Source organism: Desmodus rotundus, chromosome 2, assembly GCF_022682495.2.
Source record: "Desmodus rotundus isolate HL8 chromosome 2, HLdesRot8A.1, whole genome shotgun sequence".
Lineage (NCBI taxonomy): Eukaryota > Metazoa > Chordata > Mammalia > Chiroptera > Phyllostomidae > Desmodus > Desmodus rotundus.
In genome coordinates this window covers 174,497,622-174,516,898 of record NC_071388.1, presented here as the reverse complement: position 1 = coordinate 174,516,898, position 19,277 = coordinate 174,497,622, and the positions used below count along the sequence as shown (strand labels likewise).

The 19,277-nt window shown below is 39.3% G+C and overlaps 1 protein-coding gene across 4 annotated transcripts; it reads right to left on the bottom strand.

The window, feature by feature from the left end:
• Window positions 1-504: 504 nt before the first annotated feature.
• Window positions 505-16,553, bottom strand: NABP1 (nucleic acid binding protein 1). 4 transcript variants are annotated; one of them, XM_045197986.2, is made up of 8 exons: window positions 15,198-16,553; window positions 14,737-14,875; window positions 12,004-12,075; window positions 10,032-10,107; window positions 9,215-9,281; window positions 8,043-8,174; window positions 7,733-7,855; window positions 505-5,677 (listed from the first exon to the last, which is right to left on the bottom strand). In XM_045197986.2, exons 1-7 carry the CDS (start codon window positions 15,286-15,288, stop codon window positions 7,755-7,757), a joined length of 678 nt encoding a protein of 225 aa, XP_045053921.2. In that variant the 5' UTR covers window positions 15,289-16,553; the 3' UTR covers window positions 505-5,677; window positions 7,733-7,754. The 4 variants fall into 4 exon arrangements, with proteins under 4 accessions (XP_045053921.2, XP_045053922.2, XP_045053923.1 ...); XM_045197987.2 differs by having other exon boundaries at window positions 505-5,672; XM_045197988.2 differs by lacking the exon at window positions 7,733-7,855 and having other exon boundaries at window positions 15,198-16,549.
• Window positions 16,554-19,277: the final 2,724 nt, after the last annotated feature.

Sequence of the window (19,277 nt, the reverse complement as noted above, 5' to 3'; positions counted from 1 at the left end):
AGGCTAGAAGGGATTGGCAAGAAATATTCCAAGTCATGAAAAGCAGGGACCTACAGCCAAGATTACTTTATCCAGCAGACTTATCATTTAGAATTAAACGGCAGATAAAGTTTCTCAGGAAAGAAAAAAACTAAAGGAGTTCATCATCACCAAACCATTATTATGTGAAATGTTAAAGGGACTTATCTAAGAAAAAGATCAGCCCTGGCTGGTGTGGCTCAGTTGATTGAGTACCAGCCTGTGAACCAAAGGGTCACTGGATTGATTCCCAGTTGAGGGCACATGCCTGGGTTGTGGGCCAGGTCCCAGTAGAGGGTGCAAAGAAGCAACCACACATTGATGTTTCTCTCCTTCTCTTTCTCCCTCCCTTACCCTCTCTAGAAATACATAAATAAAACCTTTTAAAAAAAGGATCAAAACTATGAACAATAAAATGGCAATAAATACATATCAACAATTGAATCTAAAAAACAAACTAAGCAAACAAGACAAAAAGAGACAAAATCGTGGATACAGAGAGCATTTTGATGGTTGCCAGGTGGGAGAGGGGTGTGGGGGAATGGATGAAGAGGTGAGGGGATTAAGAAGTACAAATAAATTGTTACAGAATAGCCATAGGGATGTACAGTACAGTATAGAAAATGGAGTAACCAAAGAATTTATACCCATGACTGATGGACATGAACAATGGTGTGGAGATGGCCTGAGGGAGTAGGGGGTGCTGGGTGGAGGGGGGTAAATAATATTTTTTAAAGTCAGTGTTAGGATCAAAATTTGAATAGCTGAGTACCTGACCTGAGAACACTGAAGGTCCAGTACTCTCCTACCCCAAGCACTCCACCCCAGAGGACTTTGTACCATGACCTGGCAGAGGGTCCCCCTTTCACCTAACCATGCTCAGGCCCCAGGCAGCCAACTCAGTCCAGCCACAGTCCTGGGACTGAAAGTCCCCCTGCTCAGTCAGTTGTCATTGCAGCAGTTTCTGCCCCAAGAGTCTAGGGTACCAGCTGTAAATCTTGAGGGAGAAAAAACAGATATTAAGAGCAGAGATGGCACTAAATTGAAACAACTAAAAAAATACCAAGGTCCTTGGGATTACATTTCTGAGATGTGTGAAGTGGCTGGGTTTAGTTGGACTCTGGTATGGGCGGTATTTCAGTGAAGAAATCTAGAGCTGACTTTTACATACAAAACACTTCCTTTTAGATAAGCTGAGAATGTTTTTTTTCAAAGATCAGAAAAGTGACTACCAATGGCATGGCAGGGTGGGGTTTTGACTCCAGATGGCACGAGGGAAGTTCCTGGAGTGACGGCAGTGTTCTGTATCTCCATAGGGGTTTGAGTTACACGGGTGTGGGCATTTGTTAACTTACAGCGAAACACCTACAATTTGTGTGGTTTTGTATGTAAATTTTTGTCTAACAACTGACAATATTGAACTCTAGTAAATAAACATGCAGAAATAGTGTACAATGGCTGCAGTTTCCTTGAAATGTATTAAAAATGGATTAATGAGTGAATGAATGGATAGATGTGTTAAAACTAGTATAGTTAGATGGTAATGGTAAAATCGAGGTGCTGAGTACACAGGCATTCACACTATGATTCTTTCAACATTGCCATACCTGTGAAATTTTTCATAAAACTTGGGAACATTACCCAAAGCTTTATGAACAGCACCCACTACTCTGCAGGTGTGCAACCCTGAGGGCCATCACTGGGAACACAGAATTCCTTCCAGCATGAACTGTGCCTTCCTCTTGACCAGTGACCTTTTTTCTGGCACAAAACCTGACCCACATGCTGTCGCTCTTCCTCTGCACCTTCATAACCATGCCCTCGCTCTCTGGGCAAAGGTGAATGGAAAAAACAGCGCAGGGTAGTCAGCTACTGAGCAGATCTTTGTGAAGACTGAACTCTGCACGCTGTCATGGTTAAGTCACCAGCATACCTGTTTGTACCAAAAAAACTGTAATAGCCTGACTATTTAAAAAAAGAAAGAAAAAGGGAGGGAGGGAGGGAAAGAAAGAAAAAGAGACAGAGAGGGAGGGAGGAAGGAAGGAACCCTTGTTGCACTTAAGATTGTCTTTTAATAATGGCATGGAGAAACAGCCGGCATTTGCCTCTTGTTTCCCCTGCTCATGGGGAAAGAACTGAACATTGTTACCCTAGAGGTGGAACAGATGCTTTGCATACATTGGCTCCTATCGTCCTCATAGACCTGCAAGTATGGATCCCACTATCCTCTTATAAGGAGGCTCATGGTCAGGAAGCCAATAAGCAGAAGATCCAGGAATTGACCTAGAACCTAACTGGTTCAAAACCATGTTCTTTTCCCCAAAGCACATCTCTGACATTTGAAGTTAATGTAATAGCAGCAGTTACTCGGCCAGGATTTTAGAAACCACCACTGGTAAAGAAATAACATTTGTAAGGGCAATTTCCTGTTCTAGTCCAAGACACCACCTATCAAAAGGCATTTTTAAGTTTACACTTTACACATTATTACTGACAAATGTAACAAGATATACATTTGACAACTTTTCCCATTTCTGTAGCTCTAGGGGCAGTTCCAGGTTTACAAACCTGTTTAACTGAGGGGAATTTACTTTTGATGTCAGTGTTGTCTGTTCATACATTAGAAACAGATGGCCCAACTACCCCTAGTAATGACTTTCCATATCATGCTTAAGCCATCAGACAAAAATTCTCATCCAATGGAATATTGGAAACTTTGCCATCAAACTACAGAAGCCATATAGTAACCTCCCAGTAGGTGGCGCTAGCTGTGCTGGCTACCCTGTTTTCGTTTTCTATCTTTAGTCCCGAGATTTAGATCAGAGGTCTTAGTCTCCTAGAAGGGTTATAAATATTTGAAATGAACTTAGCCCCATATGGCATTCTCAGAAATGTTTATTATACTTCCAACCCAACTACTTTTCAATTTGGCCAGCCTCTCTCCACATAATAATGCAGGAAATACAAGGAGGTAGGCAATGCTACAAATGTATTTTCAGAGAAATAAAACCTGTTAAAAAAAAAAGAGAAACCCAGGGTGAACTCTCTTTGATCTATGTAGGCCCAAATGAAGCCAGGGTGAGTCCACTATAATCTGATCTCAACATTGATATAACTTAGATGATTCTACTTGAACCTAATTCAAACACACAGTATCACAGCCAGAGGCCATACTTAGCCTCTATTCTGCTTGGGACGGCCCTGCTTTATCCTTCAATTCTGCCCTTTGGAGGCACATGCTCCCAAGTACGATTTTTCATGCTTTACAATCTAGAACTTGGGTATATTCTAGTCTCACAAAGGTTAAAAGCTGAGGAGCTATATATATGCTTCAAAATAAAGTTATTTCTGTGCTACGGGAGAGACATTAAGGGCACGAGACAAAATTCTTTAGTCTTTCTTTCAAGGGCAGTTCTGCCAGGCCTAGGCTGACAATTCTTTCTGGTACAGAATTTCGTACTTCTAACAAGTCCTGGGGAGACTCTCTTACAGGTGGTATACAACCAGTCTTTGAATCCAACAAATGGTTGACATAGGGACCAAGAAACCAGACTCGTGTGTCCAGAAGCATACATTTTGATGGAGTAAAAAAAAAAGACTTGAATTTACGGTTGGAAGTGGGTGAAGAACTGCTTCCTAAAGACACGTCAGTAGCGTGCGGCTCAGGCTAAGTTAGACACACTCGGTGTGACAGGGAGGGCCTCGGTGCCCACTGTCTCAAGACACTTGGGCTCTGACAGAGTTCCACAGTGGGTCGCCTAGCTCTGGGTTGGCGTGTTTGTTCTTAAAACTTGGGGAGCCACAAAATTGTTACCTCTCCGGGCCTTTCAAGACTTAATGGGAACGTCTCGTAGTCAAACCTGTTTAAATGTTCACTTCCTTTACAGCACACCAGTTACCTCACAGTGGTGCCTAGCTCTCAGGTCCTTCATAGGAAAAGATGTGAAGGAAATGGCCTGTCGGATAGGCCGGTCCCGATTTTCTCTGGTCTGTTTATTCTGCACTGCGCTTTGAAGGACCATTACAGACCCTTTTAGCCCAGAAACCTGAAGTAATTTGGTTTCAGAATCTGAATATAAACTCTGGTACATCCCTAATAAAGCAAACTTCAAGGAATTTGAATAATAGTTGAATATACCTGGAAAGTAAGATATTTTTCTAGTTTCTTCCCTTGGGGCCTAACATGATAGTGCTATATTTCAAAGGTCACAATTATATTTTCTCAGGAACTTACCTAAATATTAATTATTACAAACTACTTTGTGAAATGTGGGACTATTCAATGACTCTAACATTTACGGACCTCAATAAACAGATGCCCTATGGCCAAGTACATGTGTCTTCACCAAAAAGAGAACACACAGTGGGGAACAACTGTAACCCTCTTTTTCTACCAGAAATGTTCAGACTGTCATCAGACAGGGGATAAAACAAAGAACAGGAAAAAGATTTTAAAAAGACTGACAGGGACCAGAGAGGAGGGGAGAAGGGAGAAAAGAAGGGGAAGGGCCTAGTTGAAGAACAAGTATAAATGACCCATGGAGATGGACAACACAGTGGGGATTGACTCTGGGAGCACTTGGGGGCAGGGCACAGGGCAGGGGAGAGCAATGGGGCAAAATTGGGACAACTGTAATAGAACAACAATAAAAATAATAATAAACAAATTAAAAAGCCATCACAGGGCAAGTAATCCCAAGAATATGCCTAGAGGTAATAACAGACTTATATTTGGAAAAACTGTTCCATGTTGATAGTGTTTTCACATAGTTTTCAGGTTTGTTGTATCTAGAACCTTTCCAAATACTTTTATAAAGAATCTTAAGAATCATGGCAACCTAAAACTGCTTCGAGGAGTCATTACCTTAATGATACCAGAAAAGGGAAGTTACTCAGTAACGAAGCTGGAATGCCAAATCTATATAAACTTAAATTGCCACTGTGTCTTCAGATTGGTGTAAAACACTCAATTTGTACCTTCTAGGACTAGTTATCCTCCTTCCTATATTTAAACATTCTCCTACCATAAATCATCTTTTTCGTTTTTACTAATCTCACATCTATTTGTTTTCTGCCATCATTCCCTTGGCATTATAACTCAACCAAGCAAATTAAACATTTTTTTTAAATGTTAAATAATAAAAACACAAGTGACAAATAGTACTACAAATACTCAGGATATCCTCAAGTTCAAGTGTCCTGAAATTCAAAACAGAATTATTGACCCGACAGGAACAAAGCACAGGAGTTGGTTTACTATAGGAACATCTGCTTGAATGCCACTGGGAAAGCGGACGTCACTATCACACATCGTCCCCTGGCCTCGCGGGTTTCATTTCTATTTCTGTACTGTAGCAATTCCCCCAAAGAACCTGACCAGACAGGAGGGGCCAGCTGGTTGATGAGATGTCATCCACTTCAGAACTGTTTGTAAAAATAAAATAGGACCCAATCCTAGGAGCATGTATTTCTGTACTAAGAGGTTTTTGTTTTCAGTAGGTGTTTAAACATTTAAAAATAAGTTGAAAGCTGAAAGCACCAGGAAGGAGGAAGGTAGGAAACTTTCTTCCTCTTCTTGTTGAGTATTGTCCCAGCAGACTGGTAAGCCAAATATTCATTATGGATTGTAACTCACTTTGCTTTCATTTTAGAGGCTTCCCTTAAGAAAAAAGAAATCTGTTAATAAATGATTAAAAAAACAGAACACAGTTAGATTACTAAAGACAAGTGTCAATTACAAAAGTATAAGCTGAAGTCTTTCTCTATTTAATCTCAACATGTTAAAAGGTATCAATACTTCCACACCAAACCCTGAATTTTTTCTGTTCTTAAGGTACAATAAGACAGCAAATATTTGACTGCTTATTATGTGTCAGAAATTATTCAAATCACTTACATGGAAAATCTTAAATAATTCTACAAAGAGGTAACATTACTTGTTTTTACAGTTGTGGAACCTAAGGCTTACAGAGGTTTCAAATGTAATAACTTGCCCATCACCGCAAGTGAGGAGATAATGAGGCCAAACTGGAAGCTGAGCAACCTATACTTATATTTTAATTTTCCCAAACTCCAAAATTGTCTTTTGAATCACCTTTAACACTATATTCTTCCACAAATAACTTAGTGTTATTGCTCCTATCACTACTTGATTTAAAAAAGTATATACTAATTTGTAATAATTTTATTTACTCCAAATATCTGTAATTTTGCGAACATCTTAAGAAAATATTAGTCATAAAGCCAAATTAACTATCATCATCAGTATATAAAGGAAGAACTTCTATAATGCAGGGTGTGGCAAAAAGAGGTTTACAGTTATTTATATGAAAAATACAATAATTAACAATGCAAGAATAAACTTTTACATACTCACGATAAACCTACTTTTGCCCCATTATGTATATAAACCCCAGTTACCAAAGTACTATAAACCATAAATAAGCTCCTTAATATTGTTCATTATTTCATCTACCCCTTAACTCTCCTCACAGTGCCTAATATATAACATGTACTAAAATATTTGTTAGCTACGCTGAATTAGAACAAATAAATAATCTGGCACAAATTTTATATTCAAATACTATGTAATTTTCAGAAAACAAAGTCTACTTAAATAATTTTGTGATTTGAGGTGGGGGAAAAAGACAAAGCAACAGATGCGGAGCTAGGTATCATGAGGTTGAGGTCATCATTGTAACTACAGTAAAATGAACTGGCTCTCCACTGTAAATCACTAAAGAGCAAAAGGTAGGTAGGTCTGTTAACATTAACACAAGTTTTTATTCAAGAGATAATAAAAAGAGTTGAATTCTAACAAAGGAAAACTTCACCAGTTATCCACCCTACAATAAAAAGTGGAACTGGGGACCGTTTACAACACATAAATAAACTCCACTTTTACATTTCTGCATAAAGCTGTATTCGCTTCTGAGAGAGCCATTTCTTAACTTTTGCTGATAAGGCTTTGTAAATTTTGTTCAGAAACTTTAATAAACCACACACACACACACGTGCGCGCACGCGCAAAAACATAACACACCCTTCAAATAAAGTAAGTACCTAGGATTTTCACTCCAGGCTCAGTTTTTACAAGTACCTAGAATCCTGTAACTTAAGACAGCGTATTTCTCCATGAATTCAATTTGAATTGCCTTCACTATGTTTACTGCCCATAATTTTTAACAATAATTACATCAATGTTTATTATGACCTTGTAACTCCCTCAAATTCTACTTTAATATTTAACATGGTAGTTTCAAATAATAAATATCCAAAGCCTCAGTTTTAAATTTCCTTCAGTGTAAAGCAGAAAGTTGGTAACAAATATTAAAGGACCACCTAAAATAAAGTAAATGCAGCTTTCTTCTAAAAATCACTTGTTGTACTACAGACCATATTGTAACCTATAACTCTGGTAAAGAATATGTTTTTTGGTAATAAAACAAGAGTTTAGGATGATCCAGTACTTGCAAAATCTTAATGGCAGTCACCCAATGAAGAGGTTAATCATTCCTGGAGTCACAAACACTTAAAAATTCCTGCTAGTATTGATCAAGTTTTTGTTGTTTTTTTGGTGGTTATCGCGTTAGTTGGCAATCATCTGACTTCAGGACAGAGACCATCTCCCACTAAGCCTTATTTTAAATATTACAAAATGTATGCAGAAGACAGACTCATAGAGGCTATAAAGCTGATGTCTTCAGTAACTCACCCAGGAAATGGGTGCCGGTTTTTTAGAGGAGATTCAAAAACATTTTTGCTCTAGAAATAAATGCCCCTACTTTCAGCGTCCTCCCATTCTTCAATAGGAGACTTGAGCAGCTTAACAGTTTTGCTATAAAAACAAACCACTTTTGTTAACAAACCAAAAACATAAAAAGAAACCGGTAACACAGTTTTCACAGTTAACAATTAAATGAAAGTGCAGTAAGTGTTCAAGTAGGGCACGTAGTTTACAAACTACATGTGAGTATTTGGCATAGGTCATCTTTTAAAGGCTCTCCGAGGGTCCCTGCCATTACTTAGTGTGGTAACGACTGTCTGATTATTAGCTGTTCCTGGGAGCTGTGGATGTATAGGTCCCCGGCCATTGCTTCTACCAGCATATGAAAATTGACATCCCCTTGATTCTGGGCCAGGTTGAACCCCATTTCCTAAAAAAGAATGTAAAACATCATCACCATTTTTAGAATATAAAAGTTCATCACTCATCTATAGAGGCACACCTATTTGAAGTTGTCACACATGCTATTAATACTTTCAAGTAATATTAAGGAAAACAAGTGCCTTTATTTTTAAACTACTGGAAAAAATCCAAGGAGGGTTCTAGGTTTTTTTCAAACATATGACTACTATAAATATATTAACATGATGCTGCATTAACAGGCAGAAGAACAAAGAGCAACTTGGGCGACAGGATGAGAAATTGGTTGAGAAGAAAAAAGTACAGATAACACACTGCCTACATCATAAGGGAAAAAGAGAGGACAAATGGTATGAGAGTGCTAGTGCATTTGGTTGAAATACGCTTACTAACATCTCAAAAGAGACAATAAGTCTAACTTAAAGGAAAAATAGCAGCTTCCCACATTGTGATGATCACCACTATGCCAAAACATGGAGCTATCAGTTCGAATAAATGACAGCCACATTAAGTGAACTCCAATCACCAAAGATTTTCCTCAGCTATTAAGCACAAGACTTCAAAAAACCTTTAACATGGCTGCAAGAACCATTAACGTGGCATTTGAGGGTATTTGAAAGGTGAAGGCTAATCTTTCAAAGAGGTGGCTATCAGAATGTGAACTATTAAGGTGAGTTATTAGTCTGAAGATAAAAGGCTTTCAGTGCATAACAATAACCAGTAATTCTGCGTCTGTTATAATCACCAGATCACAACTATGTTACAACAATCCATGGAAAAATAACAACATATCACCAAAGCCTAGATTTCTATATTATTAGTTAAGGTTCACTTCTGTATTCCCAGTAGCTGGCCCAAATGTTGAAATATAGAATGTGCTCAATCAATCAGTTAAAGAGGGCATCTGCTTTCTAGAAAATCAGCTACTTGGGAATTCCCTGTTTACCAACAGTTCCCTTTTAGAACTAATTTATGCCTAAAGGTAGCATTTTCCTCTACAGCTTTCAAAAAATATATTCTGATTACAATTATGCAAAAAAAAAGTCTTACCCACTGGTCCAAATGTACCTGTACCGATATTACTATTCATGGAATTATTCTTCTGTTCACTATGTGCCTAAAAAAAATTTTTTTTAATTTAACCAAATGAGTATTTTTTAAAAAACACATTTATGTTATTAATGTTATTATAACATGTTGAATCCATTCCCTTTTTTTAACTTTTAAAAGTTTTCTTAAATTTTTAAAAGATTTATCCAAGTCCAATCAATGAATGTTTCCCAAACCTTTCACCTTTTTTTATTTCCTGGTTTTATTTATTCCCCACTCCTCAAAGTGCTGAATGGCACATATACTTAATATATGACATTGCAGATATATATTCAGACTCACAAAACATAGAGAATGAAAATGACTTTAAAAAAAGATTCCTGCCCTGGATGGTGTGACTCAGTTGAGAGCCAGCCTACAAAACCGAAAGGTCATCAGTTCGATTCCCAGTCAGGGAACATGCCTGCATTGTGAGCCAGCTCCCCAGTTGGAGGCTGGAGGCCTCTAAGAGGCAACGTATCGATGTTTCTCTACATCTGTGTCTTCCTCCCTTTCCCTGTCTCCAAAAATAAATAAATAAAATCTTAAAAAAAGAAAAGTAGGTGGAGCCAGGCTGTAGAAGGGCCTATGGCCTCTCTAGAAATTGGTTAACTCAGAAGGAACAGATAGCTTAAAAAAAGGAAAAATTCCTTTTTTTCAATATACCGTCTTCAGTATACTGTGGGTATGACAGCGTTGGCAACCTCACCATGGAATTACAGTACACAGTCAAAATTAGCCTAATCATAAAAACAGACTATACATTTGGATTAATTACCCCTTTGTTTTGTTGTCCTCGATAATCTGGGTTAGGCTCACTGAAATTTGGCACTTCTGAATAAACCATACAAAATCTGAAAGAAAATAAAAGACAAGTTAAATGACTTCTGAAATAAAGTATTCACCCTCTCTTTATATAACAAGCACAACTTATAGGAATGACAAATTTAGGTGTCAAATGAATTAACTAAAAAGCAACACACTAACTCACTCTATTCATTTATAACCAACTTCCTAAATGCTTATGTTCCATTAAAGAATCAAATATTTGATTGTCTACAATGTATGAAACACTCTCTTTTGTATTTTAATTCTTCTGTACCACAAAAATACACCATGCCAAAGATCAAGGACACAGAAACACATTTATCTTGTTTTCCCCCATAGGCTGATGCCACTGAACCATGGTTAGGGGTCCAGAGTGGTTTTTCCAGCAGTGGTGATGGATTAGCATGGATCCATTCACACACTCTCATCCAGTCCCTCACTGTGGACCATTCACTGTGAATCTGCAAAGATAATCATTCAAGGTTAAGACTGGATTCTGCAGACATGAATAAAGACAAGTGGCTTTCAAAATGACAGTTCATCCCAATGATTCTTACAGGTTGACTATGGCATATATGAACATTACACACAAGATCGTCATCCCACAAGTAAGAAATCAGAACTAGTTTTGGTAAATGCCAGATTGACCCTGATAAAATTACTAGGAAAGGAGAACCAGTGGTTCTTCACTTAACTGATTCCATTATTATAAATACTTCTCCATACACGAAGGTGAGAACACAATCCTACTCTTTCAGTAATACTGATATTAAGCTTTCTCATAATGTATTGCTCTAATACACAGGTGGCAAACACAAGGCCCGCAGGCTGTATCTGGCCCTCCACCTTGTTTTATCCGGCCCGGCACCTTGCTTCTACCCAGCAGCAATGCTGAGCTCCTTGCCCCTAGTTCAAGAGTAGTTACATTTATACAGTCCTAAATTACACGCGGTCCTTTGAAGGCAACTTCGAGGCTGATGTGGCCCCCGGTGAAAATGAGTTTGACACCCCTGGTCTAGTACTACTCTAAATGCAAACATAAAACATAAGTGAATCCTAATTTGCCTTCTAGAAAAGGCAGTGTTACCAGTTTCTGATCTCTAAAAGCTAGCAAGATGGTTTATTTTTCCACACAAACTATCTTATCCTTGCATTAAGGAAGAGTTTTCCTTTACTGATTGATTGATTGATTGATTGGGTACCACTGTGGCTTCTCTCTTTAAATATCCTCTAAATTGATGGGCATGAAGTAAATGTCTAAGCATTAGCCAAGTGGAATAGACTAACGATGTGACTTAGTGCCCACATCAGACTTTACAAGTATACCCCAAATGTCTAGGCTAGCATGTATGCTGAATTACCTTTACACCCCTAGAGAGGATGGTTCCTCCAAGTCAGGGTGGAGATTACCAAGGTAGTAAGTAGCGCATGGAAGCTTGCAAAGCCTGTACGGTACCTAGACTGTGGATAAATACAGGACTTCATTTGTCACTGCTACAAGTCCTTTTACCATGAGTACATATTCACCCATAAACAGAGAAAAGGACAATTTAAACTCACGGCCAAAACCCATAATTAGCTTATCTGGCAATTCACTGCAAGACAGAACCTACTTCAAATGGCACCTGAAAAATGCCCATTACCAAAGCCTACAGAAATGGTCCCACTGGGGTTGTCTCGAGTGCAGATTCTTAATGCTGTCTGCCAGGAAAAACTAACATTCTCAGCCATAGAAAACAGTACTGATAGCAGTTCACTAATACATACAGGGAAAGTTATTTTTAAATACAAACTGCTGAAGGCATTCGGTTTAGCAGTAAAAAAACAAACCAAGACAAAGATTTATAGTTTATACCTACCAGTTATTTTCGTAAACATTATTTGTAATTTATTCAATTATACAAAATGTATTTAACACTTACTCCCCAATTTTTTGAAGTTCTCCACCCCTCCCAGTATAAAGTGTCAGACATCCTTTCCACATGGATGCATATCTAGAAAGAAAAGAAACTTTAGTTGTACAGAAATATATATTTTTTTCTCCTACTTAAATCAAGTAAATCTTTATTTTTTGTATTTTTTGTATTGGGTGCAGATAGGGTTCAAACCCTGTGTCTACCATAGCAAATCAAATACAATTAATTAATCTAACTTTGGTTAACTTGTTACTTACTAAAGAATAATGCAAAGAGAACTCTACTGCCAAATTTTGACATAATCACCTAAATTGTAACTAACTCTAGAAAACAGGAGGTCTTTTCTGCAAAGCAAGCATCACTATATTCTAAAGGTCACATCTTTAGTTGGTTAACAAAGGGAGATCTTACAACTGCAGAGATTCAAGCAAAAATTATTTTTCAATCACAGGATATATACAAAATCAACACCCTAGTGTTTACTTTTATATTCATTTACTTGGTCTAGTCAGATTTGATATAATTGTTTTTTCCTTTGTTTCCATAAAACACACAGGGTTCCCAAGCTACAGAAAATGTGGTAGAATTTAATCAAGGGGGCTAAAAAAGCTAACATCACCAATCTTTCACCCATCTGCCTCTCCAAATTTGCCATTTTTAACACCAATTTGGCTGAATAATTATTTTAACAATTTTGAATGCAGACAGCATCATTGATAAACTAATCCTACATATAAATGTTAAAAAATGTAAATTAATCAATATTATAAAAATTAGTCCAAGGTTTGGTTTTCAGTTCTTTGTACAATTACTAATGGTAACTTCATGTCTTAGAATAAATTATAACCAAATTTTGTTTAAGTCTAGTGATAGTTCATCTTTTACTATAGGTAATAAAAATCTGCTAGTTCCACATTATATATTTCTCTTTATTTAGTACAGTTTATTTATTAAAGACTCACTCCATCAATCTTATGTTAGTTAGATAAAGTGGCTTAGGAGACAGTGCACTGATACGTCACCATAGTAAAAACTGACGCATATTTTGAGAAAAATATTTAAAGTTACTACAATTAAAACATTGAACTTTCACTTGTTTCAGGAATGACATCAACATTTGCAGGGCTTTCTGATAAACATATCAATATTCAAATTACCATTATTTAGATGCATATCTTTCTTCAAAAGCCCTTAGATTCAACTAGAACTTAAGGGTCTTACAGTAGGCCAGACTCTGCGGGATGTATTATTTTAGTAAGTAAGGTATAATAGAAGGGAGAGTTGATGAAGTGTGAGAACTTCAAGGCCACAATGAACTTGAGTTTCTTGTTTTGAATTTTTCTTAAAATTGTACTCCTTGGTAACCATATTCCTTAAAATCCCATAGCTACTATATAGCTAGAGTTTAGTTTTCCACAATTTTTTGGTTGGACACATCTGTGTACTTTCTCTGACTACAAAGTATGAAATATTTGAAAGGAGATGCTGTTTACAGTATATAGAATACTTTAAATCACCTAAGAAGATACTTTGGCAGCTAAAACAACTTTAATTACGCTAATCCTCTCCACACCCTCCCAGGTAGGAATTCTCTTTTGGTAAGTTAAAGATGTGGAAGTTTAGAAGGCACAATCAGTGTTACTAATGAGTCAGTGCATGAGAATAAAATGTCTAAGTCCTGACTCCCACTTCCTTCTTTGATGATACTCTGCCTCACTTCCTGAGGATGTAAGGCCTGGAAGATGTTATCAAAGGGTTCCTACACTGAGTTACCCAACACATCTCTCAATTTCCACTCATTTTTCCTAGTTATGGCCAATAAATTAATACAATTCTATTGACATAAAGCTTCCACAACCTATTTTGAAGACCCTTTTCCGGCCTTTTATCTTCCTAAGATAAAGATTTGGTAAATTTTTAAAGGCAGTCTCATTACCAAACAACAACAAAGACTGTGCTAATTTTTAAAAGCCAATCTTCCAAGTGACTTTTTTGGATGTAGATATAGATGTCTTTCTGCCAAACATTTTCTGCGTATCATTCTGGTTTTTGTACTACATTGATCTTACAGCAGTAGGCACAAAAAATCATTTTTGAGAACGTGCCTTGCAGATTAAACTTCCCCTCTAAATAAAATATGCACAAGTAAAATATTGGCAGGACTTCAAAAGTCATTAAAAGGGAGAAAAAACTGACAACTATATTACATTAAATAATTTATGAAAAAGATAAAATACTGACTATGTTAATTATCAGTCTACTTTAGACTCAATAATCTCAGAAGAGTATTTAAAAATCTAACTTGTAAACTAAGAGTGGGGCAGGGGTCGATTCCTGGCTGAAAGTGACTGCTTAAAAAAAAAAAAAAAACAACTATTGATTTGAAGGGGGGCGGGGATGGGCGAAGGAGGGGGATAAGGAAGGAACACTGATTTGTTGTTCCACCCAGGACCGGGGATACAACCCTCAAACTTAGCGTATCCCGACCTCGCTCTAACCAACTGAACTACCAGGCCAGAGCTTTAAAGTGACTCCTTTTAAAGGCAAGGCTATTACATCCCAACGCTGTCCACCACCCGAAATAAATATCAAAGAGGCTCAAAACTCCTCGGGAGTGGCCCACAGAATAGACGTGGAACTTTAGAACTTGCCGAGGTCCTGGGTGTCAGCCAATCCCGATTCCACACACTGCACCTTAGAAAGCACTCTCCCCCATCCCCCACTTCTATGCAAACCTACCCTCTGGTTAACCGAATAATATCCCCTGGTTGTATGAGACCTCCGATTTCATCCCACACGGAAATAGTGATGCTGCCCGTTTTATCGGCCACTTTGCATGATCTCACTTCATGGCCGTCTTTGGTTTTGGTCACGCGTCCTGTTAAAGATTTAAAAATCAAAAGGGGAGAGGGGGTGTATTAGTTAATGGGGACTTCCAGAAAAGCTCGGTTAACTCCTCCTCTGAGATCTAAGCGCATCTGAAAGGTGGGAAGAAGTCGAGCCCCGGGTTCTCGCCGCAACATCCAAGCTCTGGGTGGGGTGGGGTGGGGGGGCACCAGTACCACGTGGGCGGGGGAGGGGAAAGGAAGGGAGGAGGAGGGGGGATCCCTCAGCTCGCTGCGGCGGCGCCCTTCCCTCTTGCCCGGCGAGGCACAGGGGCGGCAGGAAGGGCGGTGGAATGGGCTGCGGGCCCCACTTACCTATCTCCAGGACAATAAAGACGACATTTAAGTTTTTCAGTCCGGGCTTAATATCTTTTATAAAAAGTGGTGGGTCGTTGACCCCATTCATACTGAGGCAGGTGCGGTTACGGCTGCGGAGACGCGGGTGAAAAGGGAGCGGGACAAAGCTTCCCACCCTCCCGGGCCAGGGACGAGGGCAGAGGGGCGACCTTGGGCGGGGGTGGCAAGAGAAGGGGCAGAAAGCGATTAGTTAGGGACCAAGGAAACCAGCCCAGGTGGCTGAGCCTTAAAAAATTAAAAATAATTAAAAATTAAAAAATAAAGAGTTCAGAAGTTTAAAAGGAAAAAAGACGAACCACTCCGCACACCAACCCCGCTCCCAACGGGGGACAGGAAGGCAAGCGTGCGAACTGCCCCCTTCTTTGAATAAAAGGCAGAAAAAAAGACAGCGAGGGGACGCCTCTGCCCTGAGTCCCGCTCACATACACATGGGCGCGCGCCCAATCCGTCCCGGGATCTGGGAAGGGACCGCCTGTCACAGCAAACCGGGAGCGCAGAGCAAGCTTCAGCGCACCCAGCGTCCCAAACAGCGACTGCCGAACGCGCCCGCGCGCTGGCTGAACCCTCCGATGCCCCGCCCCTTGTGACGTCACGGGGTGTCGGCACGCCCACCCCCCGGCTGACCGGGCTGGGGGGAAGGGAAGCGAGGGGGTGAGCACAGGTTAGAGACGCCCGCGCAGCCTCCCTCGCTCTTCCCGGACTGTCAGCGCGGGCCCCGCCCCCTCAGCCTTCCAATCGGTTCTGGTCACCGCCCCGCCCTGTTCCCGTTTCCGCCGTAGAGCGCAGCGTCCGCTTCGCTCTGCCCAGTCTTCCTTCTGTGTGCTTCTACCGCGCGCTGTCAATCTTGGGTTTTCTTGTTTGGTTTTTTCCTCCCCCTCTGAGTTCAGTCGTCTCCTTAGGTGCTTTGGTCCCGCAGTCACCGGGAGTGGTTGTATTTAGGGCTGAGTGGGCACTCAAAAAGTACGCTGTCCACCCAGAACGGGTTCGAGGAACGGTGGCTGGTCGGGTTGAAGGAGAAAACAAGAAACGGATGGGTCTTTAGCTGCCAGTCTGGAATGTCAGGACCGGAGGGAACTTGGCGATCAATTCAACCACCTCATTTAAACCATCTTTAAATTGAAATCCGGAAAGGTGAGGTAGGGTCACCCAGCTACTTGTAAGCAAGCAGGACTTCAAAAAAAGTCTTCTGACCTGGTCTTGCACTTTTCACTCTGTCATAATTAGGCGGATAGACAAGGCGTTACGTTCCTTTGTAAACTTATTTTTCATTACCCCTGCCCTCTCAGGTTACACCCATTTGCTTTTCTTTTCTACACTTTTTTTTAAATGACTATTTTTTGGAGCAGTTTTAGGTTCACAGAAAAATGTAGATACAGGGACAGATTTCCTACATGCTCCTGAGCACCACATATACCTAGCCTCCCCCATTACCAATATGCCCCCCCAGACTGGTACATTTGTTACAGTTGATGAGCCTACATTAACACATAACTATCACCCAAAGTCCACAGTTTACCTTAGGGTTCACCTTTAGTGTTGTAGATTTTATGGGTTGGTATAAATGTGTCCACCGTTACAGTGTACAGAGTAGTCTCACTGCCCCCAAAACATGTATGCCACCTGTTTCCCTTTCCTCTCCCCTAACTCCTGGCAACCCCCGATCTTTTTATTGTCTTCATAGTTTTGACTTTTCCAGAATGTCATGTGATTGGAATCATACAGTATGTAGCCTTTTCAGATTGGCTTCCTTCACTTAGTGGTAATAGGCATTTAAATTTCCTTCATGCCTTTTCATGAGCTATGAAGTAATGAACTTGTTTTTATATATCACAAAAAATCATATAACAGCATGGGAAACCCTGAAACATTATAACCTGGGACGGGGTTGGGGGGAAGGGAGATGAATAAGGTTTTCTTTATGTCATGTAGTGAAAGGGCATGGCTTGAGAAACAAACCTGGGCTCAAACTGGTCACTAGTTGTGTGACCTTTAGACATTTGGTTAAGATTTCTAGTTTAATCATCTGGACAAAAGAATATCTTCCTTAGAGGATTACATGGGCTATCAATAAATTATTCAACTATTGCCTAACAAATACTAGATATTCAGTAAGTATTTTTCCCTTACCTATTTTTATTATTAGAAAAAGGAAAACAATAATAGCTTAAACTGTGGTTATTTAATCTTTTCACCCATCCTGTTTTGGCTGCTGATTTTTATCCCCATTTTACAGACAATGAAACTCACCAGAGACTACGGAGCTAGAGAATGGTCAAACTGGGTTTTGAATCTAGGCAGTCTTGACCCCAGAGCCCTCCAACCTAAACTTAATTTTTAGACTTAAATTTCAGTGGTGAAACTACAAAAGTCAAAAGCACACTGAAGAAATAAAGCATTAGCATTAGGTACATTTTGAAAGGCTTCAAAGAACCACCTAATTAACTATTTTTGATGGTAACAGAAATGAAAAGTGTCAGAGAATTTTCATGGCAGAAGCCTTCATTTTTTCTTGATTCTTTCTGAATATTTTTAGATGAACCACCACTTCCTAAATATCTGCAACCAAATGGCATACATATATTAGTGCCTGAGATAAGTTTCAAAATCACAACATCTGCAGGAGGGTCAAGACAATGTTAAGGAAGCAGAAGCTTCCATCTGATGATCAGATATGGCCAGAGGGCCAAAGACATTGATGTAATGCTGGAAAGTGGTATGAAATAATATTAAAAATATGCTTTCAACATCAAATAAAACAAATAACAAAACATGACTGTTAATGGCAGAACAACATCCAACCTTAGGACTCCCAAAGACTCCTAGAATCAGAAGTTCTAATTCTACCATGATTATCTGACAGGACTTGACACTTCAGTTGGATTTTTCCCCAAAGCTATATTCTTCAACATGGGCAGAAATTTTTTTTTAATTCCCATAGAAGCAATATTTAAATCACACTTTGGTTTGGCAAGATCCTTAAAAAATTAACAGTGGACAGAGAACCAATTAAGAATGTTGAGCAGCATTGTGGCCAAGAGTTTGGCCACAACTGTGGCCTCAGCCATTTGTTCTCAGAAAGGGCATTAGGTATGGCTGTTCAGACCAATTCTATTGACATTTATAAAGAAGAATCAAGCAGTTATGAAACCAAGCCCCACAAAAACAGAAGCTGGTGCTCAGAAGAGCAGTCCAGCCCTCCCCTTCCCCCCACAGGAGAGAAGTTGAGCCAAGTATCTACTTCCTTCCCTGCTAACTAGCAGTTCTCAGAAAGGAAATGGCAACCAAGTGCTTTCTCATTTACCAAAACTAAAGACATCTTTGAGAAATGAGATGGTGTAGGCAGCGTACAAACTCTTCAACCCAGGCCAGTTGGTTTCAACTACCCCCAAATCACTCCTCAGGGGTGGTAGTTAATAAAAATAGAAAGGGGGTGTCCAGAAGAACAACTGTTGCCACTCAGATAAGCTTTCCTAATATTACCATTTAGTAAAGTTAACAAAGAAATCCATCACTCATCCCAGCCAGTGAGGTCATATTGATTATATTACTGATTCTTTACTATATTCACAAGACAGTCTGCTTCCAAGACTTGTTCTTCAGGCCTCCTCATTTTATAGCCCAAACATAGACTTATTCCAAGATGATGAGAGGTTTATGCTCAGAGTCTCAACACCATTACTCCATGTAAAAAAGATATTGCTTAGTGAGACCCAGTACAATGTAGGAAGGCATCCGTTAGAATCTCGAACATAAGGTTCAGGTTATCTGGGTCCTCATGGACAAAGGTTTTCCTGTAATTATTCCTTCCTACCACTCACTACCTATGCTCACTCCAGGTTCTGGTTTCTGGGATCACAAAGTTCATTTACACTTTCTTTGCCCTATCCATCACTTGAAAACTATTACAAAATAAATAAAACAGATACCATTTGATGCATCTTGTGTGGTGAAATTAACAATAAAAAACATTAACAAGAACTACTGTGTTATCACAGAATAAAGATAGTCCACTTTTCTAGCATAACTAGCAAAGTATTA

Bases quoted from the DNA above. Each gene is read 5' to 3' on its own strand.
- NABP1 (XM_045197986.2), bottom strand. From the start codon at position 15,288: ATGAATGGGGTCAACGACCCACCACTTTTTATAAAAGATATTAAGCCC. The intron at 9,282-10,031 runs GTAATTAATCCA...AATTTTTTTTAG, and splicing joins GAGGACAACAAAACAAAGGG to GCACATAGTGAACAGAAGAA. The intron at 8,175-9,214 runs GTAAGACTTTTT...ATTCTTTTTTAG, and splicing joins AGGTACATTTGGACCAGTGG to GAAATGGGGTTCAACCTGGC.